This window comes from Sorex fumeus, unplaced genomic scaffold, assembly GCF_029834395.1.
Source record: "Sorex fumeus unplaced genomic scaffold, SorFum_2.1 ptg000037l, whole genome shotgun sequence".
In the NCBI taxonomy this organism is placed as follows: Eukaryota; Metazoa; Chordata; class Mammalia; order Eulipotyphla; family Soricidae; genus Sorex; species Sorex fumeus.
In genome coordinates this window covers 5405674-5428088 of record NW_026606094.1, presented here as the reverse complement: position 1 = coordinate 5428088, position 22415 = coordinate 5405674, and the positions used below count along the sequence as shown (strand labels likewise).

The window sequence follows — 22415 nt, the reverse complement described above, 5'->3', positions numbered from 1 at the left end:
TGACTTATAAAGCTAACGAAATTTCAATATGGAATCAGAACTGTTAACCTGCTCAGCAGTCCAAACCTAGTTCATGTATTCTCAAGACATTCGCCAAAGACCTATTGCAAAGAAAACAGTGGTGCCTTATTTTTCTTATCCCTTAAATTTCTTAAAATACAGATATTAGGTAAAAAAAATCCCTTTGAAGAGCACTTTACTGGAGATATTCTGAATACTAATCTGAGTTTTATCAGGAAAATAAATGGTCTAGATTAACCATCTTTATTTTTTTGACTAAAGTTTAATGATTTAAGTAACACCATGTTATAACTTAGAAGAGTAACTTTAAGTATTGTTGACTTTTGTAGCATGAAAGTGGAATTATTTAAATAACAGCATGTCAAAATCTGGAAGAAAGAGGCACTAGTCAGCAATGCTAAATATGACAGAAATTGCCAAGCAGACATAGGGCAGCTTCCAGCCAGAAAATAGAATTCTACTTCACAATTTTTCAGGTCTAAGACATTGCAGCCACACCGTGGCAGTGGGTCACTTGTCTCTGCCATCTAATATAGACATGTCTATATTCCAAATGCTTCAGATAGAATTCACACAGTATTCAAAGGTCAGTGCTCAGGGAAAATCAAATGACAAGTTCATAGTTTTTGTGTGCTTTGACTATGTGCAAAATTTCTCTTGAGAAAACCAATATTTCTAGATGCTAGTTTAGATGCAAATTGAAAAAAAAAAAGCTACTTTTAAAGCCAGAATGGAGTCCCCTGGTAGAGTACTTGCCTTATATGTGTAAGACCCTGGGTTCAATCTTTGACACTACAGAAAAAAAAGAAAGAAGGAAAAGAGAAACTCTCTTCCTACTCTGCAGTCTATTTATTTATATTTCATAAATATTTGGAGTAATTTTACATCTAGATCTAAATATTAAAAATACAATTTCATTTTAATATACAGATAGTTTTGTGATTCATGCATATAAAATAGTACTACTTTTGAAAATTTTTTTATAACATAAATGATTTCCTGCCTTAAAGGGGTATACAATTATAAATTAATAAGGCCAATTTGCATAGAGCCATTGTTTACTTAAGGCAATTGAAAGATTTATTGACTCTTGGTTAAAAGTAGATGGACAATGACATTAAAGAATAAAGTGTAATTTATTTGGTGCTATTTTGTGAATGCTTCTCAACTACAGAACATCTCACAATACCATTTACAATATACTTTCAATCACAACTCATACATAAAATAATCTACAAAATCACATGGCTATAATCAGTGTACAATGATTATTACTTTTAAAAGAAAAAAACTTAGCAATTATTTCAGTTAAGATGCAGCCACTTTTATTCAAATAAAATATTAGCACCAGACCAGAAAAAATGATCTAAAATTATTGGCCTCCTCATACTTCTTAAATAACTAAATAAAAACATTTTTTCAAAGCACAAATATTAATTTGCAAAATCTGTTCTACGACAGTTAATATTTCTCTCTTAATTTTTTTTTTACATTTTTCCCCCATAAGGAAAAAAGACAAAGTGAAAACTTTCACAGGAGATAAAAATCAAACTAATAAACAAATCTAACCAAACGTCCTTCAGCAATGAGTTCCAACTGATGCAAAAGTGGACATTTCCCGGCGTATGGTACTAAAAGGTGAGAGCTCCAGCTCCGTGGTGTACTCATTGTCATTGTCATCGCTGGTCACCGTGGAAGACTTCTGGATGCACTCGTCACAGCAACAGCAGCAACACTCCATGAACGCCCTACTGAAGGGTTTGCAAAGACAGAAAAGGAGGACCGGGGTGACACAGGACTTAAAGAACATCAGGAACTGGCTGATGATGTTAAGAAGGTCCATAGTCTGCTGAGAAACCCCTGTGGACATGTAGGCGGTAACAATGTTGCAGATATTCTCGGGTATGATGCAAAACCCGTATAAGATGGTCAAGGCCACCACTGTACAGTTCATCTGGCTTTCGAGCTGAATCTGCCGCTTATTCCCGCGTGTACAGGCCTTCTCTGCCTTGCGGATTTTCCTCGCAGTCACTAATGAGCAGGTGATGGTGAAAAGGGTGGGCAGGCAGAAGTAACAGCCAAAATACCACCAGAGCCTGGCGCTGTCGTAGGTCAGGGCTAACACGTAGATAGTGTCCGGTAAATCAGAGGAGATCTTTATAACGCAGCGTTCTGCCGGAGCTCTGCCATTGAACCCCAGATCCTCCTTGCTCAGCTGGCGGAGAACCACTTCTGGAAGTGCCAACAGGAGGGCCCCCACCCAGATCACAGCAAGTTTGGCCGTTGTGGAAGAGCAGTTTTCGATCATTTCATAATACATCTGAACGTTGGTGGCAGCGCGGAAGCGATCGATGCACAGAGCACAGAGGGTAAAAGTCGTGACCCCCAGAGAGGCAACCTGTGGGAGAGACACAGAATGCATTTATTCACATGACCTGGTCAAGATCTAAATGAAGCAATAAATATAGATTAGCAAAAGAGAGAGAGAGAGAGAGAGAGAGAGAGAGAGAGAGAGAGAGAGAGAATTTTCTGGAAAGAAGACTGGGAGACTGTAGCTCAGTCATTATATGGATAAAAAATTGGGGGAGGTGGAAAGAAGAAATGTACTGGTTTAGAGTCAGGAAGAAAAAAAATTTAGAAGTGAAAGAATCCATAATGACCAGATAGTCCTATGCCGTTATAGATAGGAGAGTCCCCAAGAATTTCAGCCACAGTGAAAATGTCTATCATGAGGAGCTAGAGATAAGGAATAAGGATAATTGAATGTATCTAATTTTCATAGTTGAAAAGAACGCTTGCCACCAAATAGCACAAATAGCTTTTATTTTTTATTATTTTTACAAATAGAGAACATTCAGGAGCTTGTTTCTAAGAAACTAGTGGACTGTAGATTTCCTTAAGCTTCTCCTAAGAGCAAAATTTAGTATCTGTATATAATTTTACAACCTATTCCCTAGGGAAACAAATAAAGGAAAATTCCCCAGGGCTCAAGCTTAATGAGAAAACAACTTCCAAACAGGTGAATACCCCACTCCCTCTCTACAACATGGAAGTGCTCCAGGAGCCCCTGCCAACTCAAATGAAAGTTTCCAGTTAATATCCAGGTACATCTTAGAAGTAGGAAATGGTCAAGACTAATGTGAGTGTGGATTCAGTCAAAGATCCCCTTCTGGATGGCTGCTCTCTCAATAGGATAAAAAATTGGGGGAGGAGGAATATCTTATAATGTACTCCTTAGGGAGGACATCTTCCTAAGTATAAAGAAAACAAGTAGAGTGAGATAGTAGAGAAATTTTGCATTTGGATTTTGATTTGGATCTTGATATGGAGGAGTAGAGGAGAAGGCAGAAAGAGGGAACAGAGAGCTTGTCCAAGAATTAAGGTGCGTGCATTGCAAGGGGGGCCAGTTCTGGTTAGAATCCTCAGCACTGCCTATGGTCCCTCGAGCACAGAGGCAGGAGTAAAACCTGAGCACTGTAGGGTATGGTCCCAAAAGCCAAAAGAAAGTAAAAAGGGCAAAAATAAAGCATAAGAATAAAAGAGAGTAAATTCTAACCAGGATTCTGAATTTACATTGGACTAGGATTCACAGCACCTACACAGCCCAATATATCCAGACTGCAGGTGATGGGAAGATACTACAGACTCAGGCTCAGCTCACACAAGCTCAACTCCAGGCACTGCTCAGACCCAAGCATTCAACTATACGCTTACTTGGTGAGAACTGCTTGACCAAAAGCCAGTTGTGGTCCCCAAACCCCCAGAACACTCTTTAGAGGCCCCCCCCCCACATACAAAACAAACAAAAAATGCCTAAGCTGAAAAATTCTAAATCATCCAAGGAACCTGACAGAAGCAATATGGGCTTTAAAACTAAGCCTCTGGGAAATCCCATATATCAAACACCTGGGAAGATGAGTTCACAATTAAAAATCACAAAATGCAAGCGATAATCTACCACTATGTTCATCATTTTTTAAAAAAATTAGATGCTGAAATATATGAAAAGATATTAACAAAAACACAAAGCAAGCAAAAATTAGTAAAATGTCTACATAATGATAGTCACAGGAAAATTTCAGATCATTTGAGGCTGACCACATAAAATACTATTCAAAGAAGAGTAGCTACTATATGCATATTATGCTCATATATACAGAGATCTAAATAAATGAACAATTTAAGGTTAAGAACCAAAAATATTTATATAACTGTCAAGGATGCACCTCAGTAGTATAACACTTGCTTAGCATACAAGCAGTTCTGGATTCAGTCCCTTGCACAAAAACCAAAGTACTAAAATCCACCCAAAAAATCAAATTAAAAAATGAAAACCTTTTCTCCCACAGAGACTTTTCCAGGAATATAAATGCATGCTACTCCTAATATAAACATTCTACCACTCCATAATTTTTGAAATATTTACTGGGCATCATGCATTCTAATGAGGATCACAAACATACTTCCATCAATTATTGATGTTGATCAATTGATATTGATCAACTGATATTTACTATGCCAGGACTTTGCTTAGAAAGGAGCAAGAATAATTCTTTCTCTCCAGTAGTCCACAAAAAGAGATAAGGCAACTTTCAGAAACACAAAATAAGCACAGTAATCTAGGAGAATCATAGCTACTAAACTATTCAAAAGAAAATTGAAGTAGTTTTCAATGCTTATTATTGACTAATTTAGATAAAACAATAAATAAAAGATAAGACTGGAGATGGAAAGAAAAAATCCTAGGTAAATGGAATGCTTTAGGCTGACTCCGGACACCTGAGTACAGGTATTCACTCTCTCCTACCAGCTAGTAAGAAGCAATTACAGGGAGAATGCAACAAAAAAAAATCTAGATATTTTAGAACTGATTTTTTTAGAACTCAAATGGAGCATTTTGACAAAAGGAAAACCATTTGTCATAACAATTTTAGCACTCAAAACATTAGTTGTTTATCTACTACATCCAAGCTGTCACTATGAGCATCTCTATGGCAATTTGCCTCATGGATTCTATGAGAGTTCCAACATTTAATACTCTCATTCCTTTTTACAAACTGCATGCTACTCACTGTTTATTAATAATAAGATAGAAAATAAAGCGATTGTTATCCACACACCTTCTATTCGCATAATTATTAGAACATATGGTAAGAATGAGTTACAGTGAATATTAAGTATATGAAAAACAAAAATGAAGGAAAATATGACTGCAAAAGCTTTCAATCAGTGCAGATCACAAGGTCTTAACTGAGCTTAGCGCCATATTTCTTGTTCTTCAAATCTACGGAAAATTTCTCCTAAGTACCAATGCAAAACATCATTTTAAAGGATGAGCAGATAAAGTTCTTTTATATCCACCTTTTAAAAATTAATTTTTAAATTAATGATCTCTTCACCTTGGTGGAATTTTTTTTGCATCAATGCTGGACATTTACGAAATGTATTTTGCAACTATGCTGGAGATTTAATGTAATTCTAAACTGTGTAAGTCCATACCATGCAACTGTCTGAAGATCAGATTATTGCTTTTTAATGCCAATGATTGGCACACATTGGATGAAAACCTCAGGATTTGACATTTTCTAAAGGTCTACATCAAATGCTAGCATGTGAAAATTGCTTTATTTTGTTTTATGGAGTTCTGAAAGCTATGTTTATACAATAGTTTTCAAACATTTTTATTCATTTCTATGTAAGAATGTAGAACAAACAAAAATAAACTCCCAAACGATAAAAAGAAATTGCACATACTATACTCCGGGACCTAAAAACATACTGCAGAAAAGCCATCTGTACCACTATGTTCATTGCAGCACTATTCACAATATCCAGAAACTGGAAACAACCCACGTGCCTGAGAACAGCTGACTGGATATATGGTATATCTACACAATGGAATACTATGCAGCTGTCAGGAAAACTGAAGTCATGAAATGTGCTTATAAATGGATGGACACATAGAGTATCATCATTGGTGAAAGGAGTCAGAAGGAGATAGACAAACAGAATAACTGCACTCATTTGAGGTATATAAAAAACAAAATAGGAGACTAATACCCAAGGACAGCAGAAACAAGGGCCAGGACGATTGGCACATGGCTGGAAACTTGCCTCAAGTGGTGAAGTGGGAGGGAAGTTAAGAGAGAGAAGGGACCACTCTGAAAATGATAGCTGGAAATGATCACTCTGGACAAGAACTGAGTGCTGAAAGTAGGTAAAGGGATGACCTCTCAGTACCATAGTACCATAGTACCCAAATGGAAAGAGAGAGAGAGAGAGAGGCAGAGAAAGAGCGAACGAGCAAGCAAGAGAGAGAGCAAACAAGCAAGAGAGAGGGAGCAAGCAAGAGAGAGAGCAAGCAAGGAGAGAGAGATAGGGCAAGAGAGAGAAGAAAAGTGGCTGCCACAGAGACAGGTTGAGCAGGCGGGGGTGGGAGGAAAGAGCTGGCCAGATGAAAAGTAGACACATTGGTGGGAAATGTAGACTGGTGAAGGGAAGGGTGCTGGAACATTGCATGATTAAAACCCACCTGTGAACAACTTTGTAACCACGTATCTCACAGTGATTCAATTAAAAAGAACTTAAAAACTACTGCATAAACCTTAGGCACGATTTCTGCACAGGCTTCACTAAAGAAAATCATATGCATATCTTTGTCACTATATAGCCGGGTTCAAGCCACTAATAGTTTAAGTACAAAAGTTTGTGCTGTGCACTTTTTAAATTATGATTAACATTTCTATTAAAATAAAAACTCAGTAGTATAATAATCTCCTAGACTCAGGGTTTCATAACACCTACTGATTTGATAGCTATCTATCATTACTTATGAAAGATGCACAAGACAGGAGATAGAATAGTTCCAGCATTATTTTACCTAAATGTCATGGGAGAGATTGAGGTTTGAGGCCAATTATCACAAAATCTAGCATTACAAAGCATTTCATGAAAGGGAGCACCAAGTTTATGTAGGTGGACACATATTAAGTTGGGTGTGTTAGATTGCTACACCCTAGATAATATAAAGTATGCTATGCCTCCACTTTAATTTAGTGCTTTGTTGGAGAAAACAGGTTTTCCTATATTCTGTCTGTCTCATCTCAAGAAAGCCTGAAAAAATTGTGGGTAACATTTGTACAAGCTTCAATATTTTATTCACAAATCCTACACTGCCTTTTATTGGAAGACGTTGAAATCTCCAGCCATAACCTTAGAAGTTTTAAGTACTGAGAACCTCTAAGAGATTTCATTTGCAGTCCTTTTTACCAGTTGTAGGTTGTCAAACCTTGAGAAATCACAGATTGAAGATTTTGTGCACACTCTTTAAGGAGTTTCTGCATCTAACTTCCAGTTTTCAAGGTGTAGTTCTCTCCTCTGGTATCCTCTGCAATTAGGATTCAATGCAAGAAGGATAAACAGTTCAGGAAGGTTATATGAACCACAGAGTTGCTGAAGGAGCTTGTGAGGGAAAATGCTGTCCCAAATACAGACTGCACTTGAAACACAGTTGCCAACAGCAACGGCATTCCAAATGCCAGTCCTAGATATATAAGATCTACTCCCCCTCCCGCTGCCACTGCCTACAGTGTGATTACTTCATGTGCATTTCTCCAAATTTATTTTTGCACTAGGTTTCATGATGGGAAAAAGCAAGAAAAGTCGGAAGGTCCTGCTCAGTACTTTCATGAATTATTTACGTGATGTGTAACACACACCTCAGAAATTAATTGATAAAAATCAACTGGATCTCAGGCAGTGGGCTAAATTTCTGCTTACTCAGGTATGAGAGATAGCCATGTAATTAAAATTGCTAAATGTGAGGGTAATAGGAAAAGATTTCTATCACAATTTTGAAACACACTTGTTTACATACAGCTCATTAGAAATTCTACCAAGATGAATGGTACAATTATAGGCAATTATAAAATGTATCATGAAGACTGGATCTTCTGCATTTAATGACCATATCTGATTGCTAAAATGCAATATCACTCTGAAAAAGGCACTCGGGAGTAAAGCTCTTAAGCATTGACTTGGATGGCTATTTCTTTGAAGTAACACCCGAGAGATGGAATGGGTAAGATGCAATCTCTTATTAATTAAACAGCAATGGGGGGAATAATTAACATCCACAAAACTAGAACTGTAAACACTTTTAATAGACAAGGCCATCCATTCTGAGAATCAAGATCAGAGAAAAGTTGAAAGCAAAAAAATCCTTAACTGTTTGGGGAAATAAGACACTGCAACTGAAAAGCACTGATGTCAAAATATCATCAGATTCAAAAGAAACTCTTTTGACTCAAAAGAAACTCTAAATTATTTTCCTCAAATGAAAATGTGCTGCTCTTCCTTATGTTACGGTTTCTTGGGTCCCTGCCTGGTCAACAGAGCAAAGTGTTAGGCAACTTCAGCCACATGCAGCATTGCCTCAAAACACCAGAAAGCACAAGAAAAATAGAACCTTGAGCATTCATGGGGTTGGAAGTGGAAAATTCTAATACCAACATTTTCTTCCCATTATTTAATTTCTAGCTCAATACGAACTCTGGCCATGAGCCTGACATGATGATGAGTATCGTCACATTCACTATAGGACATTATCCCTAATCAAACTTATATGAAAAAAGTGTGCATAGATACTTTATGAGCACTGACTGGTAATGTATAAAAATCTGACCTTTTGCTGCATTTCTCAGAAGCTTACTGTCCGCAGAAAAAAGAAGAAATAATTATAAGATTATATAAGTGTAACTTCCACCAACTATAACATATCTTTTGTAAGACCTGGTATAAATCGATGACAACACTGATGGGTATGGAGGGTAAAAAATAAATAAATAAATAAATAAATAAAGAGCTTAATGTACTTCTAAACAAAATTAATTTCATATCAAACTGAAATGGTATGTTAAAGTACGATAAACTGACTAGCACACACTGAACTTTTATAAAAATTGCAAAAATTCTAACCAAAAACAAGGCAATTATATGTTAGCCTAACATAGTTTACCCCAAAAAAATGTTTAAGTAGATCTATTTATATGCAGCCCATATATACAAGTCACCCTCCCAACAAGGGAATCACTGTTAAGAAAACCCATTCATTTGGGCCATGAATGATAATCTATTCTAAGTCAGTGGTTCCACTTAACAATCAGTCAGGGGAAATTCAGGAGGAACACAGAGTAGAGTTCCCTTTGAAACTCTCAATGGCTTGAGCTTGTTTGCCTTTGGCTTCCTCTAGTACTTTCCATACTTCTCTCTGCAGCACTTCAGGGCAACTTCCCCACAAAAGACACTTCTTTGAGCGTCAGCAGGAAAAACAACCCAGGACCACTGTTTATCAGATTGCTATGAATGAGATGGCTCTTATCCAAGGTCTTCATTTTAGGTTGCATATAAACAACAATATTATACCACTGGTGCACTTCCATTAGTGGTTTAAAACCAAAAAAAAAGAAAACCCAAGATTTGAAGTTTCAGCACACTTATCTCATAGAGCATTTCATGGTCATTCTTCCAATCAGAGAAAAGGTATGTGCCCTTAATCAAAATTATGGACATTTAATTTGGCATATCTCACACCGACATGTCATAAATAAATGTCAACGATTCTCAGTCCATTTCATCTATGTTACTCACACTGATATAGGAAAACACATTTCAAAGGTATTAACTGTCATTACTGCCTTGATCTCTACCTTACTCCATTCTACGTAGGTGTGGTAGCATACTATTTTTTTCAAAATTGTTTTTAAAATTAATACTATAAACAAGTTATTCCAAAACTTTTTGTGGTAATATATGAACTATTCTTTATCTTTATAGCCCTACCTTGACATAAGTTTCCTACTAAATGCTATTTCTTAATTATGTAGTATCATATTTGATTGTTAAGTAAAAACAATAATTGTATTATATTGTATCTCTGATAATATAATTAATTACAAATGTGTCAATCATCATTAGCATAAAAATGCAAATGAAATTAACTTGGCTTAATATTAAAGACATTAGAAAAGACAGGTCTTAAGAAATTTAGATATTCCATTTATTCTCAATAATTAGCAACTCATTTCAAAATAAAATATTCTCCCCAAGTCTATAGTTTAAATCATTAGTACTATTATGATGTTTTTAATCAATCTTAAAGTGACCTGGAAGTTTTGCTGTTCACTTAAGAGTTCTGATGAGTCTCTAAAGAAAAATAACACTTTTTCTACCTTTTTCCCCCTTATAACTAATGGCACTGATTTGCATGATGCATGTCATTATTTTAGTTATGTGAAACTAAACAAAAAATAAAATGAGTGCTGGTGCCATCCAGTTGCACTTAGGTATATAGAGAAATTACATTTCAAGACAAAATTTCTCTTCTGTTAAAAGAAAATTCCACCTTTTCTTGTCAACAAAGTATTCTATTTCTTTGATTTTCTTAGGAAAGACATATAACTTTGATTTTATTAAATCTCACAGTTTACTGTGAATAATTTAACAAATACTTTTCCAATACAGGAGAGATTTACATGAAGAAAAAGTTAAAGGTGTAGTATGTAAAGAAGTGATGAGGAGGGAATAAAAATATTAAGCCCTGATGACAGTCACAGAACCAATGAAAGTGACTCATCCCAGATAGGGATTGAATCACTGACCTTGGTCTTATTAATGCTATGAACCCTACAAGTGTGCTGACAGATAACAATAAAAATTGCTATAAACTTGGGAACTGAGTGATAACACAGCAAGTGAGGAATTTGTCTTGCTTGTGGCCAACTGAGGCTTGGTCCCTGGCACCTCATATCTTGCCCTGATCATCACTAGTAGTAATCCTTGAGCAGAGACAGGAATAAGTCCTAATATGCCCTCTTCCCCGAAGGAAAAAAAAAAACTATAAACTTCAAAACTAGAGGAAACAGTAAGAGTTTTCTCTGAAGAATGTCTGGGCCTGGGATTGTCACCTGTTTTTCACAAAAGTTTTATAGGAAATATCTGTACTTTCTTTGCAAAAAGAAAGACCCCATAGTTGAGGTTCTCCATTCTACTTTGAAATTTTAGATGAGATCATCTCTTCTGGCATGTAGAAGTGCATTCTAATGAGGATATTTAAGAGTTAGTCTTGGCAAAAGGGTTGAGTTAATTATGGGGCCTTGGCAGGTCAATTTTAGGAAGTAAAATGACAGGAAGATCCCTGGAGAACGAGAGCAGAAATGATGCCAGAGACAAAATCACTGCAGAGCAGCCTGCTCAGATGTCTCCGCCCACAGAACACATCTCAGTGTGGTGCTTCCAATGTGTCACTGTTATATGCAGTTGCAGCACAAAGCAAGAGCTATTAAAGGTCGGGGGATTCTATGAAAGCCCATGTAGTATAGAAACAAAGGCCGGCTTTCACTCACTCAGCTTCAATAGGCTCATAAACTCTGATCTACTTTGGTTTTGCAGATATATGTGTTTCCATTTTCATTCTTAAAGGATCTTTTATAGACATTCTAGTATACCTTGACAGCCTTTAGGACACGGAAATAAGCTCTCACTCTGAGCATGTGCTTGTGAAATTAGCTAAAATTTTTGTAAATTGCATTCTTTATGCCCTATAATTTCTATGTTTCTATTCCCTAAACCCTATTGTAGGATTTAATGTATCTCCCCAGACAGGTTTTCTTCCTAGGTTCTCTAAATGCAAATTAGACACTAAGTGTCCTTTTGAAATTTTCAGAAGGAAAGGACCCAGCTTAATGTACTGCTGATACATTGCTAAATACACCATTCACTTAAGTAGAAATGTAAAATTGATTTGCTTACTGTCCTTAAGGTTAATAAGAATTAATAGCTGCAAAGCAAGAAGTGTGATCTCAGACATTGACACAAATTCTATGTCCTAAAGAAAGTTTCAAGAATTGTCCCTTTAATAAAAATACCTTGTCAGGGTCACACACTGTTATGCTCAGGGCTTACCCCTGGCTCTGTGCTCTGTAATCATTCAGGTGGGGCTCAGGAGTCCATATGTGGTGCCTGGGATCAAACCAAGGTCAGCCTCATGCAATGCATGTGCCATCCCTGCTGTACTATCTCTAATCTATTTAATTACTTTTATGGTCACCTGATGCAAAAAAAATTGAGAAAAAGAAACAAGAATAAAATGCCTGTATATTCATAACTTTTCGCTATAGGTCTGAGTGCACAGAATTTAAGAAGACCAACTGTGTTATTAAAAGAGAATTGAAACATAGTTTTTATGTGAGATTCCCTGTCTTTGGTCATAAACAAGTGTAATTTTGGCTGCCCTATTCCAGGTTCAAGCTTGAACTTCTGTAACAAGTTTTCTAAACTCATAATAGTATTTTGAGAATGGTTTTATTTTCCATGAGTTAATAGCTGCCACTCATCTTGTTCTTCATTTCTGAAAGCTTTTCCCCTTTCTGCCCCTCCCTCTTCTACCAGGTAGTCTTCCAACATAGTATCAAGTGAAGAGCCAACTCCAAATAAATATTTGATAAATGAAAGGGTGTGAATAGATGAATGAATGATGACATAAAAGGAAAATTATTGTAGAAAATAATGAATTATTCAAATTGTTCTTTCATTAATTATTAGGTGCTATGATCTTATATATGTATATGCTTAAAAATTTATGTCTTGAGAAGAAAAAAATCCATATTCCTCTTTTCTACATCACTGACTTATTAAACTTTTCTAATTATTTATACTTTTGTGTTTGGGGCCATACTGGGAGTGCTCAGGGCTTACCCCTTGCTCTGTTTTTAGGGATTACTCCGGGTGGCACCTGTGGAAACATCTGGATATGGAACCCGGGTTGATTGTATGGAAAGCAAGCACCTTACACACTGTATGAGCACTCTAGACCTTACACTAATTTTATTTTTAAAAGGATGACACTGTTAATTCAACCCATAGCTAAGGCAATTACTTGGATTTCACATTTGAATGCCATAACACTTTTATTCTCACATGGAACCAAAATTCAGCAAACTTCAATATTGATAAATGGAGTCTTAGTTTTTGCATGTTTTGTTTAGGGCTTAGAGGCTGCAGTCAGTGGTGCTCAGGGGCTAGATCTGTGCTTGGAGAAGCTTGGAGAAGATCCTACTGACAGGATCACACTGGTGCTGTCCACATGCATGACAAGCACCTTAATCTCTTTCCATTCTACCTCTTCAGAACTTGAATGCACTTTTATAAGAAAGCATTTGATAGTTTTCCCCTTTACTGTTGCAGTTACCAGCTAAATGTTTTTTTCTTTCTTGGAAATGTAGAAAATGACTAGAAAGTGATTGATTAATGGAAAGTCATAAAATATTTGCTAAGCACCATTCTCTTACATTGAATCTATTTCCCTAAGAATAATATTAGTACCTTTCAAATTACTCATAAAACAGTATGTTTCCACTTAAAAGTCCATCAGAATACCTAAAAGTCTAAGCTGCCACTTGAGCAAATTCACCATCTGCCATGATAAATGTGCTATTTCTTGAATGTAGGAGTCCTGGGGAAAATCTGTGTAGAACTTCATACCTACATAGTAATATAACCTTTAGCTTCTAATATTTTTTCTTACATGTCAGCACTAACCATCACTTAAGCCATTTATTTCGCTTTGTTTCAATCAAGATTTCTAAAGTTTGGGAAAAATTTGGTTCTTCATCCAAAAACATTCCAGAGCCAGAGTGATAGCAGAGCACATAGGACACTTATTTTCCATGCTGCTGACCTAGGTTCAATCCCAAGCACCCCATATGTTCCCTCAGCCCTTCAAGATGTGATCCCTGAGCACCTGCTGGGTAGGTTTCAAACACAAAAGCAAAACAGAACAAAAAATATCCTACACTATTCACCAACCATCCCTGTTCAAGAAGCCGTAATGAGGTAAATTTACTTAACTCCACTTCTACCACACACAGAGACGGTGCAGTTTCCATGTTCAATGCCTAAATTATTTATTTTGCTCATTTATTAGATTCTCAAGGAAATGGTTTGATCTCCACTATTGACTTAATGCAACTTATACTGAAAATCCCACATACAACACTCCACAATTTCAGATACAGGTATTATCTTGAGTATTAGATTTTTTTCTAGTGAATATTTGAAACATTAGATTAAAGTAATGTGTTTATTAGGATGCCTCTGTCCACCATAACCTCTCTCTCTTTTATTCACTTTTCTAACAATCTTTCTGCCCTTGATCATGTTGAGATACATCACTAGCCACAAAGATAACATAATGCTAAAATAGAAGGGCAATAGTTATCAACTCTAACAATTCGCACTATATTACTAGTAATAGCACTATTCACTACTGAATATGATGAAATTCACTTTTTAGCCATTAACCCTGCATAATGGATATTTCCCTTGACCTTTTTTCAAAATAATTAAATAAAAAGAATAGATAAATACAAATTTCAAAAATCTGTTACATCTGTTTGTTAATAGAAATAATACTATTTTTCTCTGCTGTAAGATAACACTGTTCTGTCCTTCCTGCATAACCTCAGGAATAGTTGATAGTTTATTGGACTGAGGAAAAGAGAAAAACACCTTAAGAGGTATCTTGCCCTTGAGCATTCAGGAAGGGCTTTCTTATGTTGATTTGGCTACCTGACTGGGTGGAGTGTCAGCCCAGACTAGAGGGGAGCTGGAGAATGAAAGAGCAGGGCTGAAAGATGGACTATCGAGAGACTAGCAAGGAGAACGTGTGCTTGAGAGAATCTAGGCCCTCCATAACATAAATTTCTTCTATGGGATAAACTTCCTTGTAATAAACTGCTACAAAGATCAACCGGTCTGGTCCTCATCTCTTCCTTCATCTGCCCTTGGCCAACAGCTGTCCCGATGCAGGCCACACACAGCGGTTCTAGGGCACCGAACGCGGGCGGTGAGATAGAGCCGTCCAGAGAGCCCGCGAACACACAACCTTCAGCGTGCGTGCGTAGTTTTTTACACTCTGCCACAGAGGTAGGGTGGGATGGGGGGAATGGGAGGTGGGAGTGATACTGGGATCAGTGGTGGTGAAGAATGGGCACTGGTGGAGGGATGCGTATTCAATCATTGTATAACTGAAACCCAAGCACAAAAATTTGTAAGTCTACAACTGTACCTCATGGTGTTTCACTAATAAAAAATTTTAAAAGAAAAGAAATAATACTATTTTTCTATACAAGCACACCTCTCCTGTAAAATCTACTACTTCTTTAATATCATACAAGTGTTCAAGTTGTAGGGGGAAGGAAGTGACAGAAAAAAAGGAAGGCAAAGAAAAGATGGAAGACAAAATTTGAAAAGATAAATAAATATCAATTGAAAATAAGGGTTTTTTTTTGTTTTTTGGGTCACACCCGGCAATGCACAGGGGTTACTCCTGGCTCTGCACTCAGGAATTACTCCTGGCGGTGCTCAGGGAACCGTATAGGATGCTGGGAATCGAACCCAGGTCAGCCGCATGCAAGGCAAATGCCCTACCCGCTGTGCTATTGCTCCAGCCCTGAAAATAAGTGTTTTTTTAAACCAGAATTCTGGAAAAGGTAGACAAGATCACCAGAAAACTATGAATTGTTTCTTATTAATCAGGGGTTGTATATTCAAAAGATTATTAAGTATATCCAACAGATAAAATAAACATAGGAAAGTTCAGAACTAAAGAAAATTCAAAGTCTACAATAAATGGAGAACAGTATAGTAATTTTTAGAAATCTTGTAGTTGAAAGGAAAAACACTTGGGAGAGAAGTGGAATTTGAATATAGTTGGAACAAATGTTATTTGTAATGTCCGTCAACACTCTAAAACCTGATGATTTTACTAACATAAAATGTAACTTCTGAGGGCTTTTTTTTTTTTTGGCTTTTTGGGTCACACCCAGAGATGCTCAGGGGTTATTCCTGGCTCTGCTCTCAGGAATTATTCCTGTTTGTGCTTGAGGGACTCCGTGTCAGGTTGTTTTCACTCGGGGCACCCCAGAGGGGGGACAAATGAGAGCCCTCCCCGCCCAAGGGACCCATCTCCAGCAGTAGACCTCCACTACCCAAAGGCTGCCATGTTTCAGGCTGCTTTCCAGACTGCGCGGCCACTTTGCAGGCACGCAACACATCATAAAACACTTCCTACCCATTGTCCATAATTACCACACCGTATTTGATGGGGTTCAGACTGTAGGCAACAAATCATTGAGAGAATATATATATATATATATATATATATATATATATATATATATATATATCTTGGAGAGCCTGGGAAGCTACCGAGAGTATCCTGTTCGTATGGGCAGAGCCTGGCAAGCTGCCTGTGGCGTATTTGATATGCCAAAACCAGTAACTATAACAGGTCTCATTCCCCTGATCCTGAAAGATCCTCCAATCGTTGGGAAAGATGAGTAAGGAGAAACTGCTAAAATCTCAGGGCTGGGATGAATAGAGACATTACTTGCGCCTGCTCAAGTAAATCGACAAACAACAACGGGATGCCAGTTATATAGTGATACAGAGGTGCTCGAGGGACAATTTGTGATACCAAAGACTGAACCTGGGTGTGCCACATGCAAGGAAAGCACAGACTCCAGTGTATTATCACTCTGTCCCCTAAAAACTAACTTTTATAATCTATTTGATCACTAAAATATGTAATACACTAAAAAGCAAAGTTGTCTTAGATTACTGAAATTCTTATAAATTTAATGCATTGCTTATTATGCAATTTACTGCCAATTTATGGTAAATATGATGAGACTAAATAACATAATGGTTGATCTATAATTTTTATCATATAATAGATTATGTTGCACTGCACTGCACTGTCCTCCCATTGTTCATTGATTTGCTCGAGAGGGCACCAGTAACATCTCACAACAAATTGTGAGACTTGTTACTGTTTTTGGCATATTGAATACATTATGGGTAGCTTGCCAGGTTTTGCTGTGTGGGTGAGAGCTTGCCGGGCTCTCCTAGAGGGATGGAGGAATCTAATCCAGGTCGACCATGTGCAAGACAAATGATGTACCTGCTGTGCTATAGCTCCAGCCCAATAGATTATGTTAACTGTGATTATTATTTTCTTCTGTCTAGCAAGCAATAATAATAATAATAATAATAATAATAATTTAAGATGCCAAGAAGCAGAAATAAAAATGCAAACATCCACTGGGCATACTTTTACCAAACAGACCTTTGGCTAATAAACTGAGTATCATTAACAAAAGTTGAGACTAAATGGTCTGGGTACCACTAGCACAGCAGGTAGGGAGATTGCCTTGCTGACCTGGCCAACCCAAGTTCGATTCCTCCACCACCTAGGAGAGCCCAGCAAGCTACTGAGAGTATCCTGCTTGCACAGCAAAGCCTGGCAAGCTCCCCGGGAGGCCGGAAGTATTGGATATGCCAAACACAATAACAAGTCTCACAATTTTACTGGGCCCGCTCAAGCAAATTGCTGAACAACTAGAGGACAGTGCTATGGTGCTACCACTAGATATGTAAGTACACACACACACATACACACACACACACAAAAAAAAAACATACACACATATCCATAGTATGCTTTATTCACTTTTCCAGGCTTCATATTTTATCTTGAAAATTGGGAAGTTGGATTAGAAGGTTGTCTGGTTCTAATTTAGCATAAAAAGTTCAAAGCCACTCTAGTGGCTGCTACAATCCCCACCCAGATTGTGCCCCCAGCGTCTGTTAAGAATTAAGTCATCAAGATCCCAGTTTCTGGCACTATTGGTAGAAGCATTCTCTTGAAAGTGCCCGTGACCAAAGATATCTATTCCGCTCAAGATTATACTCTCTCTCTGAGAACAAGTTGCATCCAGTGTTGATTCTATTAAGAGATGATAAAGGCTGGACCTCCTTGCCTCAATTCAGACATGCCAGCAGCATTAACCTAGTCCTAGAACTTTCTTTGGTGTCAGTTGGGTTTATGGCATCTGCATCACAGTTCAACTTGTCTAATACTGTTTCCTTCATTGCCCAACCAAGAGTAAATTTAAGAACAGCTTCAATAAGATTCCTTTCAGTGAATATCCACATCAGGGACTGTTTCTCTAGAAACCCAGCATGGATGTTAGAAGTACTAATTTTCTCCAACTTCGCTGAAAATGGCATTTCTACCATTAGTGGTGATAAGATGACTTTATTCTTATGTTTAGACTGTATAGTTTGTGTTCTTATATGGGGACAATGGAGATATTCTGCTTCTAAAAATTAGATTAAAAAAGCAAGGAAAAACAGTATACTTATTTTTAGAAGAATAAGATTGGGTAGACCTAGAGATTATTGGGTAGGACTAGAGGACTACTTTTTACTCTCACAAAAAAAAAATTCTTTTCCCAAGCCTTTGATTACTCCAGAGAAAATAAGGCCTAAAAAATGATTATAAAGATGGGAGGGGGCACAAAGAGCAAAAAATAACAATTAATATTTTTAATAGTAAGATGTAAAACAGAAAAGCACTCTTTAGTAGAAGATAATTAAATTGAAAAATTGGAATATAAATAAAAGTATACAATTTTATCCTCAAAATTAGAGAAAAATGTAAAATAGATGGCAAATGTTGTCACTGAAAACAGAATTTATGAAAAGGTTTTCAAAGTATTGATGTAACTTTCTGGATTTGGATAAATACTTTTAAAATAGTTTTTAAAGAGATGAATACATTTTCTTTTCCTTTCCCTCCAGTTTCTTTTTCTGCCTTTTTTTGATATTGTATTTTTACCTCAACTAGTGTCCAAGGCTTTTTTTAAAAAAAAGCATTTTCTCCTATTGAGGGTTACTCTCACTTTACTGTTTATTTTTTTCTTTTTCTGAGATATCCATTTCTTCTGCACTACTCAAATAAAAAGAGAGATCTCAAATTATAATTGATCTTGAAAGGAAAATTTTGTAAATACATATATTAGGACATCAATTCATCTATCACTTCTACAATTTAACAAGAAAATGAACTGTGTACCAAATAAATCAGATGTTCCAGAGCTACTTGGAGCTTGGCAACCAGAGAAATCCTGGATCCTGGTAAAGTAGCAACAGCTGATTTAGCAAGCATGGAAAGATTCTGCATCTGATCCCTGCCAGCATAACAGAGGGTCTTATTTACTGTCTTTTGCCTTGGTCCTTCTAAGTAGGTACTGTTTGCTGTTTACTTTTCCCCACAGCTTTAGGCAATGGAACAATGTTGAACATAGTGTCACTGGCCTTGGTGCCAGACAGGATCAGGGACTCCAGGATATTTACAGTCTCTCTTCTTCTGCTTCCATAAATGAAATGGGCAGTCTGAATGGAGGAAATCAAGGGCCAGCTGGCTAAAAACACAACTGGCAGAAAAGCACTTGGGCTGGTTCCAAGACCTGGTGTTTAAAGAGAGACCTTTAAAGAACAAATTCCAACTAACAGAATGAAGGCTCAGGATATGAGATGCAGGTTGAAACTAATATTTCACTCAAGTATTTTCCGCCCAAAGTCTGTAAACTATTACATGCATTCTCTTTATAAGAGGCATTTCTCATCTAAGAGAGCATTCCTTAAAATAGTCAATCCCTTATCTAATTAATAAGTATCAAGTAAATAGTATATACTTTAGGAATGTTAACTGAATTCTGTGCCACCATGACAAAAGTCTATTTTTTTGCTTAACCCCATTCATACAAAGTAAATAAAATTGTCAACCAAGTGAGAAAGAAAAAGCAAAACAAGAAATGACATAAGAATTTAAACAGTATAGCATGCCGGACAGCCAAAGACATTTAAACTAATTTGGGAGGTTATTAATGTATCATGAGGTCAACTGATAGATTCCCTCTGCTAACAACAATAATACTCCAATTTTCATATCCAATTTTTATATTCAACAAGATAATGTGATAACTTCTTTGGGAGAGAAGGATTGGAACACTGAAAATCTAACAGATAAAGGATTCAGAAGGATGTTTTTTCTTGCTGAATTCTAATCATGCCAAGCATAGACTGCCCATTAATTAACCCTAGAAACACTGATAGGTACTAACTCAGAAATGCATAACACTCTATTCAGAGAGATAGGTTTTTTAATAGAAACAATTCTATATATTAGGTAATCAAATTGATTTCACAAAAAACTGAGGCCAGATGAGTCTGACTTTGAGAGTGATCAAGCTGATACCATTCCACACACATACACATAGACACACACACACACACACACACACACACACACATGCACACTTCTATTAAAGTATAGTTGTGCAGAAGTTATTGGGGAGAATAAAATGGAGAAGGAACCCAGAGAAAAGTGAAGGGGTGCAGGTAGGAGTGGGCTAGAGCAGTACTGATCAGTAAATCCTGGGTAACTTGAGACCCCCACCTCAAGACATTACCTCGATATAGGGCACAATCTTGCAGGAGAAGTCCTCCAGCAGCCACTTTTTGGTCAGCTCGTGAAAGATGACTAGTGGGAGGCAGAAGAAGATGATAAGAAAGTCCCAAAAAGCCAAGTTGGCCAAGAGGGAGTTGGAGATGCTCCGCATGTAGTAGTTGTGACACACGATACACATCACCGCCAGGTTGCCAATGATGCCGGTGCCAAAGATGACCACCGACAGGCACATGACCGCATAGGCTCCATATGACTCTTGGGTCAGCGGGTAGAACGGGTTCTTCAAACGCAAACGCCGGTTCGTTCTGTTTCCCTGGTGGGGACCCTCCAATTCGTGACCTTCTTCACCTGAAGACCCATTCTGGGCCAAAGCTCTGCCTGGGGGTGCAAATGTGCGCCCTGCTTCATGTCCCGATGATGCAGTGACAGTCTTGGCTGGTGGGTCTTGATGGGAACCTTGGGGTCTCCCGGCTCTCCTGGGCCAGTAATAAAGGTCGCTAACTCCGGGCTCCGTCCTCACTGTGTGGACCTGGCTGTGCCCAGAGATGCCAGACCTCTGGACCTCCTTATCCTTCTCTGAAGTCTGAAGGAAGAGTTGGAGAGCCGCGGGGTGCCCTCTCAGACCCAGAGCTGCAGGCAGCTCCTGGCCCCGGGGACCTTTCCACCTCCAGGGACCGGACGGCCTGGCTGGTGGTCCAGAGGGTTCAACCACGGCCGCCACCCCTCTGACCACGCCTGGGTCACCATCCCAGGCTGCCAGATGGTCCCACAAGGGCGCAGCGCGCACCATCGCCTCCTGCCGCTCCTCCCTGGGTCCATGGCTTCGCAGAACATCTCTGGCAGAATATCCCGGTCCCCACGCGTCCCTGCTGCGGCGCTGGATCCGTGTCGGGGGACAGCTTCGTCCCAGGCAAGTTTCGTTCCTGGTGCCCGGGGCGGCCCCGAGGGCCGACGCAGCGGAGAACTTAAGCAGTACCAGGAGCAGCAGCCGCGAGGTGCGGGTAAAGGGCGCGCCCGGTGCCCGCATGGCTCGGCGAGGGCGCACCCGGCGACCGCCGCTTCCCTTCTAGGACCGACACCTGCTGCCCAAGTTACCGCTCAGAGTTAGAGGCATGTCACATACTCACCCCGCCTGGGTGGGGGAAACTGGAGACGTCGGGGAGGTCCCGGGGGATGGATCTTTGGGGGAAGAAAATCCCCCCGCTCTATGCTCCTTTCTTGATCGGAGCTCTGTGCATCTCTCAGCCCAATTCAAACCCCGCGTCTACGCCCCACGGTTCGGAGAGGGGAGCGCCGCTGCCTCCAGCTGACCTTGAAAAGTTGCAAGCAACAACCCGGAGGGCTGATCACTGTTGCCACCGCGAGCAGCACGGAAGGAGCCCCCGCTCCCCCCCGCGTCAGGGGACCGCCTGCGCCGTGACAGTTGCGCTGCCTCCTCTGCCCATCCTCGAGACGCCGCCGGATCCAGCTGCCAGCCGCGGGCTCTCCCTGGAATGAAAATCCAGCTCGCGTCCTTTCGAGGACAAGTCGCCACGATCCTGCTCCTCCCCGGTTCGCTGGAAAACAGGTTGCCGAAAAAGAGCCACCGCCGGGCGCCGCGCGGATTCGCCGGGGGAAACTCGGGTCCCGCTTCAGTTCCTCCTCCCCATCGCGGCGAGGCTCCAGCCCAGCGGGATTCGAACCCCGCCGACACTGCCAAAGTTGCTTCTCCCGCAGCTCAAAGTTGGCCGAGGGGGGCGGCGCGGGCTGCGGGGCGGCGTTTCCCCGGGGAGCGGGGAAGGCGCGCGGGGGGCGGGGGCGCCGGGCGCCGTCGCTCGAGGGTGCGCCCCGGGGCGCCGCTGCCCGGGCGGAGTGTGCGGTGCCTGGAACGGCCGCGGGCGAGGCGGTGCATGGCCAGGAAGGGGGGTGGCAGCCCGGCCTCGCCCCGCCGCCGCTCCAGCCTCCTCCCCTGCGCCTCTGCCTCCTCCCAGAGAGGCTGTTTTGCGGGGAGACGGGATCCCCTGGCGGTTTATGACTCACT

The 22415-nt window shown here is 39.4% G+C and overlaps 1 protein-coding gene across 1 annotated transcript; it reads right to left on the bottom strand.

The window, feature by feature from the left end:
* Window positions 1-847: 847 nt before the first annotated feature.
* Window positions 848-21783, bottom strand: GPR37 (G protein-coupled receptor 37). Its single transcript, XM_056118381.1, has 2 exons — window positions 20397-21783; window positions 848-2419 (listed from the first exon to the last, which is right to left on the bottom strand). The coding sequence occupies exons 1-2, from the start codon at window positions 21420-21422 to the stop codon at window positions 1601-1603; spliced, it is 1845 nt and encodes a 614-aa protein (XP_055974356.1). The 5' UTR covers window positions 21423-21783; the 3' UTR covers window positions 848-1600.
* Window positions 21784-22415: the final 632 nt, after the last annotated feature.